The 15,367-nt window shown below is 52.4% G+C and overlaps 1 protein-coding gene across 1 annotated transcript; it reads right to left on the reverse strand.

Annotated features, from left to right (window-relative positions):
- Positions 1–4,590: 4,590 nt before the first annotated feature.
- On the reverse strand, positions 4,591–14,780 carry PROC (protein C, inactivator of coagulation factors Va and VIIIa). The gene is made up of 9 exons (XM_074363447.1): positions 14,646–14,780; positions 13,141–13,222; positions 11,607–11,773; positions 10,202–10,226; positions 9,947–10,084; positions 9,672–9,806; positions 7,428–7,846; positions 6,429–6,546; positions 4,591–5,274 (listed from the first exon to the last, which is right to left on the reverse strand). Exons 1-9 carry the CDS (start codon positions 14,682–14,684, stop codon positions 4,694–4,696), a joined length of 1,704 nt encoding a protein of 567 aa, XP_074219548.1. The 5' UTR covers positions 14,685–14,780; the 3' UTR covers positions 4,591–4,693.
- Between the last annotated feature and the right edge of the window lie 587 nt (positions 14,781–15,367).

Below are 15,367 nucleotides of genomic sequence, written 5' to 3' on the forward strand. Positions count from 1 at the left end.
TCAGGTATACAAAATAATAATTAGATGTTCGTATATATATATATTTTTTAAACACTTTTTATTGAGTTATAGTCATTTTACAATGTTGTGTCAAATTGATATTTGTATATATTTTGCAGTGATCACCACCGTAAGTCTTGTTAACATCCATCATATAGAGTTACAATTTTTTTCTTGTGATGAGAACATTTAAGAGCAATGCTTTTAGCAATTTTCAAATATTCAGTACAGTGCTATTAACTATTAGCACCATGCTGTACATTATGTCCCCAAATATATATATATTACATATATGTATATATAGCTCACATTTTCTTTATCCATTGATAGACACTTAGGTTGCTTTATGTCTTGGCTATTGTAAACAGTGCTGCAATGAACATGGTGGTGCATATGTATTTTCAAGTTAATGCTTTTCTTTCCTTCAGATACATACCCTGAAATGGGATTGCTGAATCATATAATAGTTATATTTTTAATTTTTTGAGGAATCTCCGTACCATTTTTCCATGGTGGCTACACCAATTTATATTGCCACCAACAGTTTGTACAAGGGTTCCCTTTTCTCCACACCCTCACCAACACTTGCTATTTCTTGTCTTTTTGATAATAGCCACTCTAACAGGTATGAGGTGGTACCTCATTATGGCTTTGATTTGCATTCCCTTGATGCTTAGTGATGTTGAGCACATTTTTATGTACTGGTTGGCCATCTGTATGTCTTTTTTAGAAAAATGTCTATTCAGATCCTCTACCCATTTTTTAATCAGGTTGTTTTTGTTTTTGTTTCTGTTTTTGCTTTTGACTTGTATGAGCTCTTTGCATGTTTTGGATATTAATCTCTTATCAGATATGTGATTTGAAAATATTTTCTTCATTCAGTGGGTTGTCTTTTCATTTTGTTGATTGTTTTCTTTGCTGTGTGAATACTTTTTGGTTTGATGTTATCCTACTTGTTTATTTTTTTATTTAAAATTTTTTATATTTTTAACTAATTAATTTTTTAAATGGAGGTACTGAGGATAGAACCCAGGACCTTGTGCATGCTAAGCAGGCACTCTACCACCGAGCTATACCCTCTCCCCAATTTGTTTATTTTTGCTTTTGTTGCTTTTGCTTTTGGTATAAAATCCAAAAAAATCATCACCAAGATTCATGTCAAGGAGCTAATGCCTTATGTTTTTTCCTAGTATTTTCATGGTTTCAGGTCATACATGTAAGTCTTTAATCTATTTTGAATTTATTTTTATGCATGATGTGGAAAAATAGTCCACTTTAATTCTTCTGCATGTAGCTGTCCAGTTTTCCCAATACCATTTATTGAAGAGGCTATTTTTTCCCCATTGTATATTCTTGACTCCTTTGTCATAGATTAATTTCCCACAAAAGTGTGGGTTCATTTTCTGGGCTCTCTATTCTGTTCCATTGAGCTTTGTGGCTGTTTTTGTGCCAGTAACATACTGTTTTGATTACTATAGCTTTGTCATATAGTTTGAAATCAGGGAGCACAGTATCTCCACCTTTGTTCTTCTTTCTCAAGATGTTTTCACTATCTAAAGTCTTGTGTTTCCAAACGAATTTTAGAATTATTTGTTCTAGTTCTGTGAAGGATTCCATTGTTATTTTAATAAGGATGGCATTGAAACTGCAGATTGTCTTGGGCAGTATGGTCATTTTAACAATATTAATTCATCCAGACCATGAGCACAGTATATCTTTCCATCTCTTTGTGTTGTCTTTAATTTCTTTCATCAGTGTCATAGATTTCTGACTACAGGTCTTTTGCCTCTTTAGTTAGATTTATTCCTAAGTATTTTATTCATTTTGACACAATTGTAAAATGGGATTGTTTCCTTAATTTCTCTTTCTGATAGTTCATTGTTAGTGTATAGAAATGCAACAGATTTTTGTGTATTAATTTTGTATCTTGCAACTTTAGCAAATTCTTTAATGAGTTCTAGTAATTTTATGGTGGCTTCTTTAGGATTTTGTATGTATAGTCTCATGTCATCTGCAAACAGTGACAGTTTTACTTATTCCTTTTCAATTTGATATCCTTTTATTTCTTTTTGTTGTTTGATTGCTGTAGCTAGGACTTTCCAATACTATGTTAAATAAAAGTGGCAAGAGTGGGCATCCTTGTCTTGTTCCTGATCTTAGAGATAATGCTTTCAGTTTCTCACCATTGAGTATGAGCTTGTCACATGTGACCTTCCTTATGTTGAGGTATGTTTCCTCTTTACCCACTTTGTTGAGAGTTTTTATCATAAGTGGGTGTTGAATTTTGTGAAAAGCTTTTTCTGCATCTATTGAGATGATCATGAGATTTTATTCCTCAATTTGTTAATGTGATATATCACATTGATTGGCAGATGTTGAACCATCCTTGCATTCCATAGGATAAATCCCAGTTGATCATGGTGTATAATACTTTTAATATATTGTTCAGTAGGGTTTGCTAATATTTTGTTGAGGATTTTTGCATCTATGTTCATCAGTGATATTGCCCATAATTTTCTTTTTTGTATGTGATGTCTTTGTCTGGTTTTGGTATCAGAGTGATACTGGCCTCATAGAATGAATTTGGAAGCATTCCTTCCTCTGCAGTTTTTTTGGAATAGTGTGAGAAGGATAGGTCTTAACTCTTCTCTAAATGTTTGATAGAATTTACCTGTGAAGCCACCTGGCCTGGACATTTGTTTGTTTGGTGCTTTTTAAAATTACTGATTCAGTTTTATTACTGTTAATTTGTCTTCATATTTTCTATTTCTTCCTGGTTCAGTCATGGAAGATTGTACATTTCTAGGAATTGGTCCATTTCACCTAGGTTGTCCATTTTATTGGCATGTAATTGTTTGTAGTAGTCTTTATGATGCCTTGTATTTCCATGATGTTGGTTGTAACTCTTCCTTTTTCATTTCTGCCCACATACCAGTGAGCAGGCATCATCCCCAGGACCTCCTGGGACCCAGCCCCACTCACCAGTGGGCCGACACCAGCTCTGGGACACATTGGGCCCCTCAGCCAGCTGACCCAGCATCTGGCCTCATGCACCAACGGGCTGGCACAAGCTTTTGGGGACACATAGAACCCCACAGCTAACTGTGTTAAGAACTAACACCACTCACCAAACAGGCCGACACTAGTTCCAGGACTGTTGATCTTTTAACAACCCACCCTGGAACCTGGCTTTACCTACCAATTTGCCAGCACTAGCTGCAAGAGTCCCTGGGCTCTGTAGCCGGCCACCTAGTGACCTGGCCCCGTCCACTAGTGGCCAAAAGCCTCTGCATAAGGCAGCCTCTGGATCTGACAACCAACTGGTCTGGGAGCCAACCATGCCTAATAGACTGCCCACAGTAGTCAGCCCACCATAACAGAAGGACCCGGGGGGAGGGTATAGCTCAAGTGGTAGAGCATATGCTTAACATGCATGAGGTCCTGGGTTCAATCCCCAGTACCTCTTCTAAAAGTACATAAACCTAATTACCTCCTCCCCCCAAAATAGAAAAAATAATTTAAAATAATATAACAATAAATAAATAAATAAACCTAATTACCTCCCCCCTCCAAATTTTTTTTAATTAAAATGACCTGGGGAGTTTTAAAAATATCAATGTCTCGGTTCCCCACCCTAAATCAACTAACCGAGAACCTCGACAAGTGAAATGGGACATGATGTTTTTGAAAGTCCTCCAGATGATTCAGAAGTACCATGAGGGTTGAGAAACTGCTCTCATCTCATCTTTTCATTTTACTGATGCCCAGAGAACAGAAGTGACCTGCGGAGGCCACACAGAGGTTAGACTCATTCAGACTCGGAAACGAATGGTCTCGGCTCTGTCCTACTGCTCACTGGCCCTTTCTGTCCGGGGGACCCTCACTTCTTCCTCCACCTCTAAGTCTGGGGCCAGACGGAGCCTCTTTACCTACTGCTCTCCGTGACCAGATGACACAGTTCTTAAACAGCCTCCCCGCCTGCAATGTGATCTCCTTCAGGGCTGAACCAATCCCTTCTGGGGGTCTGGCGCCTTCCCACCCAGGGTGGAGATTCCAGCCTTGGCTCCATAGCGCAAATCTTCCAGGACCTCAGTTTCTGCCCGGAAACACGGGCCACCAGTTCTACCCTCAGAGCTGGGTTTGCCATCAGGCTCCTCCTAATGGCCTGGGAGGGGCTCTCACGGTCTTGTAGTCACACTTTTTTGGGGGGAGTGGGGGTGAGTGCTTATGTTAATTTCTATATATTTTTTTTTCCAGTGGAGGTGCTGGGAACTGGACCCAGGACCTCATACATGATAAGCACACACTCTAGCACTTCGGATAACACAAAACTGGGATCTGCTCCTCCCTACCCCACAGGGTTGCTGTGGGAAATCAATAAAAGTCAGTTTATAAATTGACACAACATTGTAAACTGACTATACTTCAATTAAAAAATAAATATGCAAAAAAAGAAGAAAGAAAATAATTACAAATGAAAAAGAGTCTGTTGATAAAGTGTGGGACTGGCAGCAGAGGCTCCATCAATATGACTTCCTTCCAGAACAGCTGAGAAAACTAATGGAGAGAAAGACAGACAGCCACAGTTGGTGTGCTTGTTCCACGCCCCCTTTAATGTCCCACAGGCTGCCATTCAACAACCCACCCTCACCCCAGGGTGGCTCCTGGGGTCCAGACACACGTGGGAGGGATGCTAAGGCACCACCTGGCTCTTGAGGGGGGCCTCCTCAGCTCCAATGTGGCTATGGATCCAGTCAAGGTAACGGCTGACTTTGGTGTAAACGCCGTATTTGTCGGGGCGCCCACAGCCCTCCCCCCAGCTCACCAGGCCCACCAGGAACCAGGTGCCCCGGAAGGAGGCGACCATAGGCCCCCCGCTGTCCCCTCCGCAGGCATCCCGCGTGTCCCCGAGAATGCCCGCGCACAGCATGTTCTCGGAGATCTCGTTCTGCATGGTCTGGACGCAGTCGCTGTGCGAGGCCAGGGGGACCTTGATGAAGTTGAGGATGAAGGTGCGGTTTCTCTTGGCCTCGCTGCGGTAGCCCCAGCCCGTCACCATGGTCTCCTGGCCGGCCTGGGTGAGCTCGCGCTCTGAGAGGCCACTGTCCGGGAGGCAGATGGGCACAATGGTCGGCGAGAGAGTGGCGGGCCGGGCCAGGCGGAGCAGGGCGATGTCGTTGTCACTGGTGCTCTTGGTATAGTTGGGGTGCAGGACGATCTCTTTGATGTCCACGTCCACCTCCGAGTTCTCCCAGCGCCGCAGGTCATACTCCCCTGCAGGGCGGAGGGGCTGTCAGAGCGGGCTTGGGGGAGCCTCCCCCACCACTGGGTCCTCCTCACTCCCTAGGGACCTCCCACAGGCCCTAGGTGGGGTGGGGAGCGGGTCCACAGCTGGAGTGGTCACCACACATCCCCAGCACCATCCCAGGCCACAGATCTGGACCTTAGATCCCTGTCAATGGGCACAGCCCGTCAGTGTCCATCCTGAAGGGGCAGGAAGGAGGCTGCTCTGAACTCAGGACTGGCTCACGGATGGAGCAGGGAGGCCTGGGAAGTGACCAGCCGTGCGTGGGCACTCGGCAGGGAAGCCCAAAGCTCCCTGGATACCAGGCACACAGACCAGAGCCACCGAGAGAACATGGAAAGCCTGTGATTGGAGAGACATGACTCTCCGGCCAGCAGCGGCCTGGCCAGCAGTGTGTGAGGCAGGGACAGGCCATGGTGGGGGTGGGGCAGGAGCCGCAAGACCCAGATAGGAGGCCCAGCAGGACACACACTCCGCCAGAGGAGAAGGATTACACACAAGACACCAGGTCTTCTCAGGCAAGGTTCCTGGAACATTGTGGGGATGGGCAGCCGGAAATTCCAAGCCAAGCCCCACGGAGGCCACTGGCCCTTGGTGGTGCTGGATGTAATTGTAGGGAGTGTGAATTCGGTCGTTCATTCTCCATACATCTTTCCCTTCCTTTTTGCAGAAATTGTGGTGTGAGGGCCCCCCACCCCCAGAAATTGGTATAGAGTGGGGCCTGGACAGTTGCAGGGAAGCAGCTGGCTGCCTGGTGAATGCCAGGGCCCCGCGATGCAATCTGTCCCCGTCAGTCTGGGTGAGGCATGGCCGTGAGCCAGGCCAGTGAGGCCTCCGGGGTCTCTGTGCCCAAGGGCGCTGTGGGTCCACACACACAGAGTGAGGTGCTGAGTGTGTGTGGCACCCCCTCACTTGCAAACACACATGTGGAAGCACCCAGGCACCCGATTTGAAGAGAATCCATTCTGTGCAAAATACCGGGTGTCCCGGTGTCTAAAATTCCACCCCAAGGGTAGCAGGCTAGTAGCACACAGGCCTCCTCCCTCCAGGTGCCCCAGAGACCAGGCTCCACACCTGCCAGCCCATCGGGGCCCTCTCCCTCCCTCCTGGTTCCAGCCCACACCCAGCCTGACGGTGAGCTTCTTGGGGTCGTCGAAGCAGTGGGCCGCCGTCAGCACCCAGGAGGTGTGGATGAGCACCGCCCCACACGCCAGCTTCTTTTTCGAGTCCAGCAGGATCACCTGGGGGTAGGGGTGGGCAGTGACATCACAACATTGCCTGCTGGCAGCTCTGAGCCGGGGCCCCAGGGTCTCAGCACAGCCCTGGGACTCAAGCCGGAGGCACTGGCTGTGTAAGCAGGTCTTTCCTGGGTTCCCTGCTCACACGGGCATGGACTCACAGCGCTTTGATGGCATCCTCCATTTCTGCGTGTTTGATGGCATTCACCTATTCCAGGGCATCCCCCCGCCTTTGTCTGTGATCACCCTCTGCGGCATCCAGAGAGTTCTTCCCACACTCGGGGCTCAGGCGAGGTCTTGAGACCTGCAGGAAGCCTTTGAGGCCCCCAGGCTGCCTTGGTGCCCACCTCAGGGTTCAGCCCCTGCCTGTCCTGCCAACCATCCTGGCTCTGGCTGCATCAGTTTGCTGTGCATTTAGATGCCCAAACCTCCTGGGGGCCACGGGCTCCCCAAGGCCTGCCGATCCCCTGCTTATTGATCGCTGGACCCCCCACTCAAGTGCCAGGCAGAGACAGGAACCAAATAGGTGTTAGTTCGCATGGGGAGGCTGAAGACGTGCTCAGGGGTCAACCTTCCCTCCGAGCCCTCTCCTGCTTTAAACACTGCTCCCCTCAGCCAGGTCTCTCCCTGAAATACTACCAGCAGAGCATTACCTTTCCAGCTTGTTTTGAGAATGACGCCTCTCCTTCCTACACATGCCCCGGGCTCCTGGGCCCCATTAGGTTAGTGCCATCTTTCTCCAGAACCCTCCACCCTTAGCACTACCCGCTCCACCACACTCCCCCCAAGGCAGCCCTTCCCTCCCCATTTGTGCGTCCTGAGCGGGAGCTCCCAGCTGGGGCTCAGGGACCCTGACCCAGCTGGTGAGCTGCGTCTGCTCTCACCTGCCAGGGGCTTTCTCCCCATCCGGTCAACTTCCCATTGATGAGCCGCGGATCCACTTGGTCTCCTTGGTCTCTCTGGTCTCCTTCATTTTTTTGGTCTCCTTTGTTTACTTGGTCTCCTTGGTTTTTTTGGTCTCCTTGGTTTACGTGGTCTCCTTGGTTTACTTGGTCTCCTTGGTTTTTTTGGTCTCCTTGGTTTTCTTGGTCTCCTTTGTTTTCTTGGTCTCCTTGGTTTTTTTGGTCTCCTTGGTTTTCTTGGTCTCCTTTGTTTTCTTGGTCTCCTTGGTTTTTTTGGTCTCCTTTCTTTTCTTGGTCTCCTTGGTCTTCTTGATTTTCTCGGTCTCCTTGGTCCGTGTCACGTTTCACGTTCTTGCGTTTCTTCTCTATCCGCTTCCCTGACCTCCCACAGGGGAATGTCACTGAAGGTAGGGGAGGCTGGTGAGTGCCAGGCCCTGCTCCCGAGACTGCTCCCCACCACCTCTGTGCATCTCCTGCCAGCAGCCTAGTTTGCTGCGTTGTAGGATAAATGATGCTTAGACACTATTCCATCAACCAGCACATCCCCTTGGGATGGTCAGTTGACCAACAGTGCCACTTAATGGCAAGTGTCAGACCAAGCAGCCTCTCTCCCCAGCAGTGTGCCCTTGGGCAGGCTGTTACACACTTCCAGATGGGTGAGAGCAATCCCTGAGACTAGTAAGTAAGGTCTCTTGCTGGGATGCCGCCAAGCTCCTAACAGAGGTAAGAACTTGTGGGAAGAGGAGGTGGGGACTCCTAGAGAGCCTCAAGGCAGCTCCGAGTATAGCTGTGAGGTCCTCTGCCCAGAGGAGAGAGCATAGAACAGAACTGGCCTGCTCATGATGGACCACTCATGCTGGGTGGAGAGATTTGGACTTGTAGGAGCCATGGGAAACCATCAGCAGGGGGACTGCTGATGGACAGAACATGGAGACAGCAGCGACAAAATTCTAGAAGCTGGAGAGCAGAGGGCCACTGTAACTGACTTGGCCGACTGACAAAGCAGAAACCTCAACTTGCGGTAGCAGATGCCAGGAGCAGCCTGCTTGACACCACAGAAGCCTGGAGGCCTCCGTGGGTCTCTGAGGATGCACTGCAGGGGGAACCATACAGGAAATGTTGAGAATTTGTAGAAGAAACTGCTAGAGCCCTATACTTCTGCCTCAACTCCTCATCAGTGGCTTGATTCTCTGTGACCTCTGCAGAAGACCACAGGTGTGTTTTCTGCAGAGGGTGAACCAGAGACTGTGACCTGGGGACTCCAGGCACCATCATAGTGACATGCAAGGGTGACCAGGAGTCATATAGACACCTGCAGATCAAGCAGATGCCAGCTTCTCTTCCCTACCCTCTCCAAGGGGCTGGAAGCCAGGCAGGGGCCACCCAAGCACGAGCTCTCAGAAAGTGACCTCAAGATCTAAGAAGCTGGACATCAGGGGTTCTGCCAGTGACCTGGGCTTCAGATGGCTTCACGGGAAAGCCTACGGGCTAAGAGGTCCACCAGGCATTTCTTTGCAATTTCCTGTGAATTTCTAATTATTTCCAAATGAAAAGCTAAATTTTTTTCAGTTAAATGTTTGGAATATAAAGTTGTGGAAAGTTCCCTGAAAGAAGATCACCAAGTCAAAGAGATGTAAAATAGAAGAGATAATGAAACTAGAAGGTCAATCCAGAAGAGATCTGATTAGGAGGTGCAGAAAGAGGAACAGAGAAAGCGAAGGCCAGGTGATCACAGACATAGAGAAACGTTCCAAGAGGTAGGAGATGGGAATTTCCACATTAAAAGGGTCCACCGAGGGCACCGCGCAATGAATGAAAGAGGATCAGCCTGCTGAAATTCATCGCAAGAGCTGTAAACCCCTGACTGTTGTGTACGTATATGAATGTGATAGCAATTAACATGTATTAAAAGGAAAACAGAAAAGAAGGTAGAATCACGCTTCCTGTCTCTCCTCGGAGAAGTCGGAGGTAAAGAGGGAAATAAAGCCATCCACGATAGATGGAGAAAGATGCTTGGCCCTCTACATCGTTTTATCCTTTTGGGAGATGAGCTTCCTCTGTGCTCCTGCCCCAGGAGGCGTCCCCAAGGTGAGCGGCGCACCTGGAGGAAGGCGGGCAAGCCCAGGAAAGAGCCAGCAGGAGACCCGCCGCGGGCACGACCACGGGCTCCTCCCACTGGGACTCTACGGTGCTGCTCACTCACTGCCCTCCCCATCAGGGGCTCACCCTGGGGCTCGCACCGCCGGTGGTCGTCCCCCAGCCGGTAGCCGGGCGCGCAGCTGCAGCGGCGCCCGCCATCCCCCTCCAGGCAGTAGTGCGAGCAGCCGCCGTTGTTCGCCGAGCAGTTGGAGAAGCGCACCTCTGCGGGGACAGGGAGGAGAGCGCCGCCCCGGCGCGGTGGCTCTGCTCGCCCGGGCCCCGCCCCTCCTGGGCTGGTCCGGCCCCGCCCCTGGTCCCCGGCCCCGCCGCAGCCTCCCGCTGCCCCGCGGATGCCCTCTCACCGTGTCTGCAGAAGAGGCCCTCCCAGCCCCGCGCGCAGTCGCAGCGGAAGCCTCCCAGGCCGTCGATGCACGTGCCGTGCCCGCAGCACGGGCTGTCGCACTGGTGCTCCGGGGGCGGGGCCTCGCACTGGTCCCCGTCTGCGGCGCAGGGCGAGGAGGGCGTCACTGGGGCCGCCAGCCTCCTCCGCGTCCCCACAGCAGCAACCCCAAGGGGCAAGGGCGCCGCACGCAGCGGGGGGCCTGGAGTGCACTCACCGTAGTACTTGGACCAGAAGGTCATCTGTGGAGAGAAGGGGCCTCGTCAGAAGCCGTCAGCCCCCGGCCTGGCCCAGGTCGGGCAGGGCAGCATCTAAGCGGGCAGTGGAGTGAGAGGCTTCCACATAGAGAGGGACAACCCCAGCCTCTGATGCAGCCGCACCCTGAGTAAGGCCAGGCCCCTCCTTGCCTCTATCCGATCTCCACCCCACATCCCTCCCTGGGGCAGCTGGAAGCCAGCCCCGGGGGCCCTCGCTGTATGCTACCACCGCAGCCTCTGAAAGAAGGGGACACAAGTCTTCCACCGAGGGCCTCTGCCTTCTTCCAGCCCAGCCCTATCGCTCCTGGCACCCGACTCTGGTCTGCCCTAAGCCACGTCCTCAAAGTTAGGTAACTAGCAGGATATCGTGGGCGAGACACAGACTGCTGGTTCAGAGGGTCTGGGGCAGCAGAGTCTGCTTTTCTAACCAAGTCCCTGGTGGCACTTATGCTGTTGGTGGGGGACCACTACTCCCTGAGATCCATGGCATAATGCCTAGGCCACAAGCCCCTCTGCTGGCCAGGGGGACCGGGGCTGCAGGTGGGGAGGAATGGGAAGTGCTCAGGCTGTGCCTGTAGAAAAACATTTTGGCATCTGCTGAGGAGGCGGGATGGGGAAAGAGGCAGCAGGGATCTAGCCAGGGAGGTGGTGGCTGAGGGCCAGAAACGGAGCCAACCAGAGTTCCCCTTTCAGCCTTGAGAGCCCTAAGTGGGAAGGGCATCCCTAGGAGAGACAGCTTTAAGGGTCCCAGGGCTTTGGAGCTGGAGCGCCCTTGGGGGTGGAGGGGATCTGAGCCTTGGATCTGGAAGCCACCTCCCTTCCTGAGTGCATCCCACCACCTCAGTGCCACCAGCACAGAGCCCTGGGGGCCAGAGAGGACACAGACCCTTTCCCCAGATCCCCTGAGCAGTCAGATGTCACCCCTGGGGAATTTGAACTGAGGCACAGAGTGTGTGTGGACAGACATCAGGGAGTCCTGGGTCACATAGACCCCGATTGGCAGTTGCGGAGGAAGAGGGCTTTTGGTCACAGGGAGAGAGAGCAGGGGAGGCAGAGGTGGCCAGCGGCAGGTGGAGGGGGACTGAAATACCTCCATGGGACTGGGTAGGAATCCTAGCCTAAGGCTTCCCCGAAGTCTCTTTTCCAGCTAATTGCAGAATTCTGTTTCCTGCGGTCACGTGTGCCCAGACCAGACCACAGGGCCATTCATTCCACTGACCCACCCCCGACAGCCTGGGAGGATAAAGGGCTGGTGCCCACGGCCTTCCAGGACTCCCAAGAGGGCCTCAGCAACTAGGCCCCAGCCGGCTCCTCCACGTCCCACCCCTGAGCCTCGCCCGGTGGACCCAGTGGGGGCGGCCTTACCGTTTCTTTCATGTCTTGGAAAATCTCCCACACCTCCTCAAAATCACAGATCTCCTCCTTGCACTCCCGCTCCAGGCTGCCGGGCCGGAGCTCCTCCAGGAAGCTGTTGGCGCGTTTGCGGATCCGCAGTACCTGGTGGGCATTCTGGCTGCTGGAGAACACGGAGTCTGGGGAGGGGGTAGGGGAGCTCATTTTGGTGGGGCGCCTGCGGGAAGGGGCCCTAGGGGGTCCAGCGGGGAAGAGCCTGGGGAGGTGTCTGTCTCGGGCCCCTTGGGATTATAATTCCAGGTAACGGCCCCCTCCCGGCTCCTCTGCCCTCTTCCTCCTCAAAGCAGCAGGCCGGCCACCGGAGGACAGGATTTGGCCATTCAGAGTGTGTGCATTGAGACAGGCAGACAGTCGAATCCAACCCGACCTCCGTGTGACCTTGAGCCAGTGTCTGTACCTCTCTAAACTTTGGTGTGTTCATCGAAAAATGAGGACAGGATCATCATAGAAAACTTAGTCTGGGGCCTGGCACAAAAATGAGCAGCCAGTGACAAATGCCATCTGCTGCTGCTGTGGTGATTATTAAACTACAAAGTTAACTTGGTCTTGCTCTCCAAATACACCTTGTGCAACCCCATCCTGATGCCATCCCTCCATCCTCCCTCTGCCCTCCTCCTCCACCTTCCCCCCTCATGGAGCGTTTTCCATGCCTGTCCCCATGGGCAGGCATGCCTGGAGAACAGCAGACCTGTCACGCAGTGGGCATCACCAGATGTCTCCTGGGCTCTGAGAGGTATCTGCCTTGGGTACAGGGGGCAGCTAGGGTGGAGGGAGCGAGTCAGGGGATTAAGCAAGAGAGGCTCAAGAATGCAAAGGCCAGAAGGGCATCCTTGGGAAAGGAAGATATGCCTGATTGAACCTGGACATGGGAACCAAACGGACCACAGACAAGAGCCAGGCAGGAGGAGGGGCGGGGGAAGGGCACCCAAAGCAGACAAGCAGTTCAGGAAGAGGCATAAATGTAAGAAACAGCCTGTTGTGGCTCAAGGAGGTGGCAGGGGGATGGTGGAGGCTACAGAATAAGCCAGATTGCTCCTTCCTCCCACAGGCCTACCCGAGCATCCCAGCCTCCAGGTGGTGGAGGCCAGGGGAGGGGTTGGGGCAGGGCAGCAGCCAGCAGGTGGGCATTTTTAGGAGGAGAGGCTGCCCCGGGGGCAGTATAGGTGGCAGCTGGGCCTGGGACTTTCACAGTTGAGGGAGTGAGGGGTGGGGTGAGAAAGCCTGGGGACTCTGTGACCCCCCCCACCACACCCAGGGTGAGGAAAGAGCTTCAGGATGTGACACAGTGGGGCTCTCAGCCCTGTCCCTGGGGGGCCTGCCACCGGGTTCACGGCAGTTAATTCATCCCAGGCCCCAGGCCTCTCATCTCATCCTGAGGCTCAGAGGAGATGGAGGAAGGTGTGCAGGCGTGGGCGTGGCCCTGTGTCGCCCTGGAACAGCCCCCAGGGTCCCACGGAGGTGGGGTGGGGCAGGAGAGCGGCCTTACCAGGAGGAGCTGGTGTGCTGGAAATTCCCCAGATGGTCGAGAGCAGGAAGAGGCTTCCAAGCTGCCACATCCTGGCACCTGTCTGAGGAGGGCTTCTGAGCGCCCGGCAGCCCCCAGCCCCACTCTGCCTGCTGCCCTGGGTGGCGGCCAAGGCACTGGGCCCCCTGTGTGTGCTGACGGCCAGGCCAAAACCTGGGCTCGGGGGTCCCTGTTCAGATAGCCGCCTGGGGCCTCTGTCCCCTTCTGTCTGTGGGGCTGAAGTCACATGACCTGGGTCTGCAGGGTGAGGAGAGAAGGTGGAAAGGGAGCTGCATCCTGGTGAAGACCTAAAGGGACAGAAGGGCTGTGGCTGGTGCACCCAGAATATTCCTGCCCTCCCTCAGTGAGGGTTCGGGGCTGGCACCTTTGCTGAATCAAAACGCCAGGCTAAGAGGAATCACCAACGTGTTTTGGCCACTCATGTTGTCTTTCAAGCATTTGTACGTGGTTCTGACGGCAGGCCACCAAGTCAGACCACTGGGTGCAAATCCCAGCTCCAGGACAGGAATGTTGAGCGAGATACCTAACTGCCCCTCGGTGTCCTCATTTGTAAAAATGGACAGAAGAGCTGTCTTTCTGCCCCCGGGGGTTATTGTGAGAATTCAGTGAGTGGATCTAGTAAAGCTGTTAAGTACGGAGTGCTCATTGCAGTCGCCATTATTAGTTCAGGTAAGTCTTACCGCCACTCAAGAGGTGGATATTAATGTTGTCACCCCCCCCCTTTTTTTTTGATTTTTTTGTTTGTTTTATTAAAAAAAATTTTTTTAATGGCGGTACTGGGGATTGAACCCAGGACCTCATGCATGCCAAGCATGCACACTACCACTGAGCTCTACCCTCCCCCTGTCATCCCCTTTCATATAGCGGGGAGTTGGGGCTCATAGGAGGGAAGTAGCTTATATAAACACCCACAACCAGGAAGTGCCGGGGCTGGTGCTCAAGCCCAGGCCTGTGTGGCTCCAGGCCTGGAATCTTAACCCCTGCCGCAAGCCACCAGGGGCACCACAAGGCCATGGAGGTAGTCCTGCTGGCCAGAAACCCAGGTGCTCCCCTCTACACTGCCTCCCCATCCGATCTCACTCTCACCTTCCCTGAGTCCCTCTGAGGCTGGTTCTGACATTTGTTTAAATCAGACACCTCGGAAGAGCTTAGATGTAGAGGTGGGGGTGGGGTGGGCTGGGGTGCCTGGAGGTCCCGGGATCCAAGCCGCCTTTGGTGATGGCCCTGGGCTCTGGGGGACCTCAGCCAACTTCCTTATCCCTCAAAGTCTGGGAAGAAGGCCCCCAGGAACGGTGGCACCCAGGCCTGGGGAAGGCCAACCACAACCTGGGACTGACCGCTGGCAGAGCCCTGATTTCTTTTACCCCCAGCTTCAGCCAGGCCTTGAACCCCGGCTAGAGGGGTCCACCTTCAGCCCTGCTCACCCTCCTTGGGACCTCCTCCCAGACCTGCCCAAAGGGACTTACTGGGGTGGGCCGTGGAGACACCGCAAGGACTGCCGCCATGACAGCCAGGAGCGCAAGTTAATCCATAACCACAAATATTTGCTCGGCCCTCAGTGCTGAGGCCGCCCTCTCCACAGATAAACAAACATGGTCCCGGCTCAGAATGGCCCTGTTTGCCCCAAGCCCACCTCTGCCCACCAGTGATGTCATCCGGGAGGGATGGAGTTGAGGGGCGGGCACCCTCCAAACTGTCCGCAGACGTGGTCTCATTTCAGCCCACAGTGGCTGGATGAAGGACGGACATTGTCCCTGTTTTGCAGACGGGGACACTTTTACCCAGAGGTATCGCAGTTTACCTTAGGTCAGCACAACTGGTAAGTATATTTCACCAAATCTCGGATGCCATTAATTAGAAGATGGACCTATTTTGCGTGCCAGCAGAAAAGGAACATTTTCAGTTACACACCATCCCAATTTCTGATCTTCATGGAGCAAAATACAAACTTAAATGCTTCTCAAGGTGCCTACCACATGGGTGCCAGGCCCTTGGCTAAACCCTCAGCTCCAGCAGCTCCTATAAAGGCTTCCACACAACGGCACATGATGATTCGCATAACCTCAATTTTGCAGGCGAGGATGTTCAGAAATCTTGTGTTTCTGAGCTGGTAAGTGGCAGGCCTGGATTAGAACTCAGGTCTTCCTGGCACCTCTTGGCCACTTTTGTGAGCAAGTGAGAAAAATAA

Source organism: Camelus bactrianus, chromosome 5 (assembly GCF_048773025.1).
Source record: "Camelus bactrianus isolate YW-2024 breed Bactrian camel chromosome 5, ASM4877302v1, whole genome shotgun sequence".
In the NCBI taxonomy this organism is placed as follows: Eukaryota; Metazoa; Chordata; class Mammalia; order Artiodactyla; family Camelidae; genus Camelus; species Camelus bactrianus.